Source organism: Zootermopsis nevadensis, unplaced genomic scaffold, assembly GCF_977971745.1.
Source record: "Zootermopsis nevadensis isolate Lab colony 2312 unplaced genomic scaffold, Znev_1.0 Znev_ptg000019l, whole genome shotgun sequence".
NCBI classification, from domain to species: domain Eukaryota; kingdom Metazoa; phylum Arthropoda; class Insecta; order Blattodea; family Termopsidae; genus Zootermopsis; species Zootermopsis nevadensis.
In genome coordinates this window covers 9,689,808-9,698,828 of record NW_028259151.1, presented here as the reverse complement: position 1 = coordinate 9,698,828, position 9,021 = coordinate 9,689,808, and the positions used below count along the sequence as shown (strand labels likewise).

Genomic DNA, 9,021 nt, shown 5'->3' with positions numbered 1-9,021 from the left:
TTCACAGTGCACAACATAGATTCTTCTTCTCCTTGTAGCGTCATAACCCTGTGTGTGTCTTTGCTTGTTCGACGAGTTTCTTCCATTCTGTCCTGTCATTCACAATTCTTCTCCATCCCCTCACTCCCATCGTCCTCACATCCTCCTCCACGTCATCTATCCATCGTTTCCGTGGTCTTCCTCTCATCCTTATAATTTACTGATAAACTTGATGGGGGGGGAGTCTGTTGTGAGAAGCTTGCAGTTGCTCAGCTAGTAGTAAATACTTCACTTTTTATTGAACCTGAAGATTAAAAAAGCCCACCACTGGTCCCTAAACTCAGCTGGATGCTAATACTGTGTATGAAGTCCCAGTTATGTTTTGTGTTTATTTTATAAACGCACACTTCCAAAGTTTTTATATTATGAGTACAAGTGAACCTGAAACACTCCCATTTTTTCAGTGCTCGGTAGTTCTGTTACACATCTTTCACCCAGAAATTTTGGTGCCAAGGACTGCATAACTTGTACTTAAAACAGGAACATGAGCCGGGATAGCTCAGTCAGTATAGTGACTAGCTACGGGCTGGACGACCGGGGTTCGATCCCCGACGTGGGCAGAGTAATTTTTCCTGTAGCCTCTGCGTCCACATCGGCTCTGGGGCCCACCCAGCCTCCTCTACAATGGGTACCGGGGTCCTTTCCCGGGGGTAAAGCCGGCCGGGGCGTGATGCTGACCACTCACCCCCATCTAGTGCTGAGGTCAAGGAAGGGAGGAGCTATACCTCCTCTCACCCCAAGTGCCTACATGGCGCATAGCGGGACAAACTTTACTTTTACTCCTCTAATTAGATTTCAGCGTCCTTTAAGGCACTGAAATGTGTGGCTGTCGCAGGGATTTTTTTTCTTTGCATAAGTTAAGGTTTAACTATAACAGGTGCTCACTCAGACTGTAGTGGGGATTTTGATGATTGCAGTGCTGGAGTTTCAAAATAGCATTTGGTTAGGTTCTTCATTCTATGTTAGGAACATCTGTGAATCTGTACAGAAATTCTGAGTGATAGGTATTTGGCGTAGAAAGTGCAAACATTTCACACTACAAGTGAAATTATGTTATTTGCTTACTTTCTTCAGAGACTTGGAATGATGGCCGAGAAATAAGTGTGGAATGTTAGGACTGTGGAAAAACTTGTGATGGAAACGACATGAAAATGCATCTGATAAATCAGTCCCATGGTTTGAGTTTAGACTGTAATAGGATGCAGTTTTGGGTAGAAAATAACTATTACTTTCTAGTGTCTGTTTCGATAAGCAAGTACTCTCAGTTAAGTGTCTCATTTTTAGCTTTATTTGCAGTACAGTACATAAAACAGCTTTACAGGAAACATTATCTTATAAAAATATAAACACTTTAATGCTTTTTCCATTTGGCGACATCACTCACCACGGTTGGCTAAAGCTATACAGTCAGTTTTCATTTAATATAAAACTGCAAGCAAGGAAGACGAATCGAAATTAATTCTGGTTATAATGATGACTAGTTCTCCCAGTTACTATTTTCTCATGATGTAAGTTTGAAGCTAATATGCATTAGGATGGTTTCAAACGCATTGGCCTAGTTTTTAAGTTTACATGGAAAACATGGGATTTGTGATAAAGGCTAACTTGGAGACACTGAGAAAAACTTCAAGGCAGGATTTAGCAGATTTCACAGACTCATTTCTTTACATTCATATTCCCATTTGTCCTATCAGTGAGTGAAGAGATTACAATTGTTTTTTTTCTTTCATGACAAAAATAAAACAGTTTAAAGAAGATTAATAAATTTACTCTGTGGATATTTTAAATTTCAAGTAATAAATATAATATAATAATGAAAAAATCACATTTGTGTTTGGGCTAAAGGTTATAAGAGAAGATCAGAGTTTTCATGTGTGTTCATTGTCTATGATCCCTTGTTCTGCAAACTGAAATGAGTCTCTTGTTTTCTCTCAAATTTATCTCATCTTTGTATGTAAAATTACTTTTATTGCGACATCCACATAAGAAAATTAATCTGAAGCATAATTATTTTTCCATTTCACTTCAAGTATTCCATAATTTTGGAATTCTTTGGTATATGAAAAATGGCAGTATTCGGGGCAGAAATTATTTTTATCATTCAAAACTGAGAGTGAGATGGATTTTTAATATTCACGATAGTAATAAAAATATTTTTATGAAATGTATGCAAATATAAAGACATATATAACAGATTGCAGTCCATTGACTTATGTAAAATTGCGAATGTATTGAAATAAGTACACGTGTGTCAGCTTCATCATATTCTTTTAAACGCCCCATCTGGAGGAAAATGTTTGAAATCTTGACTTGACAAAAGAACATTTAGAAGTTATTACAACTGGTGAATGCTGAAAACAAGAATACAAATATCGATAACATTTGTGAATAATTAGGTAACAGTTTGTTTTCCACCTAAAAGTATACGAGAATTAAACATTGTACTGTACTTTCCACATGATCCTGTTAACAACAAATTATTTAAGATATTACACACAAAGATAATGAATATTTTCTGCAAAAAGCATAATCCATTTACTTCTGTATCTGCTCTGCTGCGACTAAGTGTACGGCAACTTATATCGTATCATGCTAGAAGTACTGCCTACTTCTGTGCTTAATTACAGTATAATGAATGACATTCATTCGTACATACAATATTCACATATAATTTTTATATTATTTTCAAACTGATATGTACACACTTAAATATTGCAGCACATAGTTTTGGTAATGGACAGCCAGCAAAACAGTTAGTATATATATATATATATTGTTTTTTTTTTTTTACTATTACGATATAACACTGGGATTTGGTAACATAATAGTGCATACATACGGACTTATTCATACTCATCTTGTCAATAACATAGTACATCATGTTTCTCTGAAACAAGAATGACGTACCTTTTACTTATATACACACATACACACTTTCATCTACACAGTGATATGTTTATCTACAGTTAGACGTCAGGCAGTAAATTGAATCAACTTTTTGTAACAAGTGAAAAATTAATCGTAGAAATATTTAAAAGAATTTAAATACAATCAGTGAGCAATAACTCTGGATTTTTAAACTTTTACAGTGAGTGTACATACTCGATGAGGAAAAGAGAAGTAACTGGAGGTATGTGTTGGAATTTGGGTTTTAATTCTGTTTGTTTGAACTGCTTTTTTTAGGTTAGGTTATGTTAGGTTAGGTTAGGAGGATCACATTTAACATCGTGATGTGACCTGATGTAAGGCATGATTACCTTGGACATTCATGTGCAATACCATCTTAACAAATCACAGTTTTTATCCCATGATTCTTTGAATGAGAATAATGGAAATTGTGCAGAATATTTAACATGTGCTCATACTAATTTTACCTTAGGCGTCGTTCGTAATCGTGTCTATGTGAGGCCTTAACTCTTGCTTTTGTCAAGTCATTAGAGATCATGTTATGTAACAGATATATTTTACAGTTTCACTTAATCCTGATGACTTGTCAAGAATCGACAGTCTCATTTTTGCAATTCATTTTTATAGGCCAGAATTTTATTATAGTTTTGCAGTATGTTAGGCTTTACTAGTTTAATTATTAATTTTTAGTATAACAAAAGCCCAACATAACTTGGCTTTTGGCTGTGTATATTCAGGTCCATAATGACTGAAGTCTTGCTCCCGAGACATGAAACTCGAACCTAAACTACTTGATTTTATTTAACCGAAATTATATCGAGGCAAGGCAAAAATATACATTTTAAGACATGATATTTAAATGTATATGCGTATATTCAACTAATTGTTCTATATTAATTTTTTCAGTATAGTCCCTCTGTTAATTATGTTCACCAGTATCCAAATTTTGTTAGTCTGCACTATGAAAGAAAGTTTTGTGTGTATTTCTGGTTTTCTTGTTTGAAGTTAATTAATCAGTAATTCTACATGTTATTTGCATTGAATCTCGATACTTAATCATTTTGTGAGAATTTAACATACCAGTCAGTGTATGAAAATAAGTTCTTTAAATTATTGTTTCTTAAAATGTTATATAGGTTCCACTGTATCTTTTTAAGGGCATATTGATTCTGGACTTCTTCTACATAGTACATTCTAAGTTAAAGTTATATTGCAAATGTGGCAAGTTGTGACAGTTGACTTGGATACTTAGAATTGTATGATGAGCATTTAATATCTGTCCTACTGGTAATTGAGCCTTGTTCTTCCAGCCCACAACCTAGTCACTATATTAATTTTTAATTTTACCGTAACAACAGACCGACTCTGGGACCCACCCAGCCTCCTCTATCCAATGGGTACTATAATTGTTTCAGGGGCATGAAACTAACCACTCACCTCCATCTAGTGCAGAGGTTAAGAATGCGCGGAGCTGTACCTCTGACCCTCCTCCCCCATGTATCTGCATTGGTGTGATGCTTAATTAAGCACCAGGGACAACTTTACATTTGCCTTTACTTTTGATATCTGGTAAAGATTCCAGGGATTTATAGTTTTGTAACTTCCCGTTTCTTCTGTTACTCTGTTAGATTGTTTGCAGACAACGCAAGGCAGATAAATCAACAGTTTTTTTAAAATACATATTTATATCTGCATGTCATTTTTGCATATTAATTTTGTGATTGAATCTGTCAGTTTTTCAGCAGATTAATAAATACTTTCTTCCAGATTCAGTGGTGTAGTGCCATTAGAACACATTTCTGTACGGTGTTTTAAAGCCAGCTGTCATAGTCCCCTCAAAATAAGTATTTTAGTCTGATTTTAATTCCCACAACTTTTTATGTAGTTTCAGTATCATTAAGTAGGATTTGAGGTTTTCATGGCAACGAGTATGAAGATGCCTGTCTTGTGGGTTTTAGCACCGTGTAGTCTGATAGAAATTTACCAACATTTCAGGGGTAAATTTCTACCTGACTACACGGTGCTAAAACCCAGAATATAGCCATCCTCAGTCTTTTATTATTCGAATTCTTTGCATGGGTTTGAAACTAGGAGAATAACGAAGAGGTGTTCTGTTTCATGGTGTGCAAAGAAGAAAGCTTACATTTTGGAGACATGAGGCACTGTGCCTTATTGGGCTAATGCAGGTAGACTGTTAGTTTAGCCTTAATTAAAAACCGAATCAAGTAATTAGGTCTGTTAGTAAGATTCTATGATCTTTAATAATTTCATTCCTTTATGAAAACTATAAAACTTGGATACATCTATAAGTTTATGTCCTTTATATTACACATGTCTGTGAATTTATATTAAAAAGGAATGGTCCAGGATTTCTCTTTCATGGCTTTTATTAATATTTATGTTAACTTTTTGAGCGATGATCTTACTACACTGAAATGAGACTTGCCGCTTTCATTTTCCACCAAGTATAAAGACTGTTTTATATGACTGTTAGACATCTTTTCTGTCTTGATACAGAGTTTGTGTTTGGAATTTGAAATTAATAATAAGCTGACACTTGAAGACAATTAAGGAAATCTTCCAAATTGTCTGGATAACATGTGATCATGTCAGCAATTCGTTTATAACTTTTTTTGGTATAGAATGTAACATTTGGACTATACCTGCCTGAAATCCAGATGTAATATGCTCAGAAACTCTGTAATTTTGAAAATAAGTGAGCAGTTTATTGAGAATTAGGTCATCATTGTCTCTTACTATAATGGTGGTGTCTCAGTAATTATGTAATTAGTAGTTACGTCTGCGGGGTTCTAAAAAATGAAACTAACGCAATGTAGTCTCATATACTGTGAAATGTTGATTGTATATGTAATGTATATTTAGATTTGAATGACGTGATACAGACGTATCTTAAGAATGAGTGAAGAAAGAATTCTAAAGATGGTTTCAAACATGAAAATGAAAGGAAAGCATCCAAGAGAGAGACCAAGATCAAGATGGAGTAGCATGTTAGGAAAGATACCACACAAAGGGAGGGAAGACCGTGGGAAGAGACTAAGGAAATGTCCTACGTAAGCGATAACAAGCGAGGTACCCGAGCTGCATAAGCAGCATGGGGTGTCATATGAAGCGGGGAATCGCTTGTTGTGTCCTACGTGAGAGACCGCAATAGAAGGACACGGCCTTAATGCGCATGCGCCTTACTGGTCAGCGCAGCGACTCGCGCGAAAATATCAAAATATTTGATCTCGGACTTTGGCCGCTTCCCTCTCCTGACCGCTTCGCTGGAGCCTAGGACAGCGCCACACAAACAGCCAGTTTGATATTTCCGCTTCACCCACGCAACTCGCACCGCTCGAATTTAATCGCTCGCTTAGGACAGCGGGTAAGGATGTGGACAGATGGAGAGGCTTCGTTGTTCGGCGATTTGCCTGAAGTGGAAACATCTTGGAGAGAAGAATAATTAGTTTGATAATGTTAATCAAGACTAAAGACTGAATTAATGTGTATAATATTTTTTAAGTGAGACTGAAATGATAATGAACTTAAAACTGCTTTATTTGAGTATTTAAATACTGATGCTATTCTGGGTTTTGGTGTCATGTAGACTTGTTGCCAAGTCCCAGAAGAAGAGTATCATCATTCACACTGTTGTGAAAACCTCAAATTGAATGTATTCAATGTTCTTGCATATTCCTCGTTCATAAGTTTGAGAAACACTCTGGCACTACTCCACAGGTGACAAGTGTAATGATGACTAAAATGCTAATCTGTATCATTTTCATGGCAAAATATTGATAGTCAGCGGTACAAACAATTCTAGGTCACACGAAAATCAGTCGCCTGCATCAGAATAAGAGATGTTGATTGCTTTAGAATAATCTATAGGGTTCTTATCGTCAGTTTCAAAATCCATAGGGGTTTCTTCTAGTTTTACTGTCGAGAAAATGCCGATCTTGTAATTATGTTCTTATGCTTGCTTTATGATGATATGGGTTGTAATTTAATGCACAATGAATTCCACTTCTTATTTCCTCTGGCAACTTCATGCAATATACATTAATAACAATTTATCCATTATAGACTCACTATTGACCATTTTCAACATGTTCCATAAAATCATTCAGTGACATTAAGAAAATTAATAAGCAAGGACAGAAGTAAGTTCAGAATAAATTGTGAGCTAAAATTATGTTGTTTTCAAGTACAGTTTTGATATCAGACTGGGAGAAACTAGACGGTATTATTCTTTTTCTTACAAGTTTTAATTAACATAAAGTACAGGAAGATGGATCGGCAGAGACGTTCCAATGCCTTCGCCTCCACGTTCACCAGACATAACACCACTGGATTTTTTCCTGTGGGGTTATGTCAAGAGCAATGTGTTCCGAACACCAGTTAACGGACTTGATGACCTGACGACCCGTATGCGATCTCCGCTATTCCAGCGGACATGTTCCACAGAACATGGCAAGAGCTCGAATATCGTCTGGACGTTCTCCGTGCTACCAAGGGAGCCCACATCGAGGTCTACTGAGGTCAGCAAGAAGTTTCACTGTAATCTGCCGCAAACCGCATGTGGCTAGCTCAATTTGTTTGCGCGCCACAATTTTTCAAAATCCCGAAGGGACTTTGCGGACACACCGTACTTCTGTGCCCTTCATTATGTAAAACACAACACCTAAAGATCTAACGTCTGTCACGTGAAAATGATCAGTAGTGTTCTTACATGTAGAGCCTGTGAAGCAACTAAGTGGCGGTCACATTGTGATGTCCTCCTGGCTCGCTCCTTGATGATTGATGATAAACAGGTTGATACTGTCCATGTCCGTGTCTTGACAGTGCATATGTCTGGTGATAAGGCACTGCAAAACTAGACAAACTGTGAGCATTATATGAGTTAGCAGCATGTGATGATGGCAAGTCTTTTACTAGTTGAGGAGCATTCTTATTGGAGGAAGGGTCTGCATTTAACCCAGTTCCAGAAGGTATTGAAGTCATTAATAACATTGGCTTGACTCCACTCATGTTGTGTTGTGACTTCCATTGCTGTGATGATGACGGGGGTGACGTTCTGTTTGAGTTGTTGGGCGGCTGAGGTGGTGGCTGATTTGGTGATGTAATGATGTCTGGCGGAGGGTCTGAGAAGCGGTGACAATCTCGATTGCTGGAATGGCTGTTGGAAATGTTGGAGCTTTGTGGCATCCCGTTAATGGGAGACAGACGAGAGTTTGCCAGATTGCTTCCTGCCCCACATTTGGGTATCTAAAGTGAACAACAAGTGTGATTAGAACTGTTAAACCATGGAATGAGGTATGTGGAAATGTTAATGAATGTGTATCAGCAAGTTTATTTAAAAAAAGCAAGGCTAAAAATATTGATTCTAAATTTATGTTGATCTTAAGAAGATAGTAACTAAACTTTTAAAACATATTATCAAGATATATGGCATTACAGTCGCTTAACAGGTTCAATATAATTTATAATTTTCAAGGAATACAAATTTTTCATATGTAAGATTTTATGATTATCCATCTATATATTGTGACGCGTCGCCGTGGGTGCCGGGGCCTCGCGCTGGAGGGGAGGGGCCACCTGACTTCTAGGCTGCCTGGTCTGGATCTTTCAACATCTTAAGAGGGGGATATAAACAAAGTCGCATTCCTGGGTGCAGCCGAGTGGTGAAGTAGCATCGAGAGAGTAAGCTGGAGGGCACGGCGGCAACAAGACCGCGAAGCGTTGAGTGTGTGATTAGTGCATGGATCCCCATGTAAAAGTGTTCGTAGCATCGTATTCAAGTCAGCAGACTCCAAACAGCGAGGGTTGACAATAAAGGGCGTAAGAACCAACCTACGTCACAATATTTAGCTATATTTTATGCCATACACCCTCGTGTACTGGAATGCGTATTCAGAAATTGGTTTTATGAAACAAATTAAAATATAGACTTCTTTTAGCTAGGTCTGAGATATGCACTGTGGGACGTAGTTTGTGTTTGTTGGATTGAGAAAAGAAATTACGTGTATGTTTACAGGGAAACAGCCAAGAAATGCCATTTACTTTTGTTTTTTACTA

General features: G+C 37.0%; 1 protein-coding gene across 2 annotated transcripts in view; it reads right to left on the bottom strand.

The window, feature by feature from the left end:
• Positions 1-1,304: 1,304 nt before the first annotated feature.
• The window catches only part of LOC110835066 (protein sax-3), a 658,245-nt gene continuing 650,528 nt past the window's right edge, over positions 1,305-9,021 (bottom strand). For both annotated transcript variants that reach the window (XM_087351644.1, XM_087351643.1), the window contains one exon: positions 1,305-8,211. In XM_087351644.1, the coding sequence (XP_087207770.1) occupies positions 7,696-8,211 (516 nt within the window). In that variant the 3' untranslated portion in view covers positions 1,305-7,695. The remainder of the gene's footprint in view (positions 8,212-9,021) is intronic.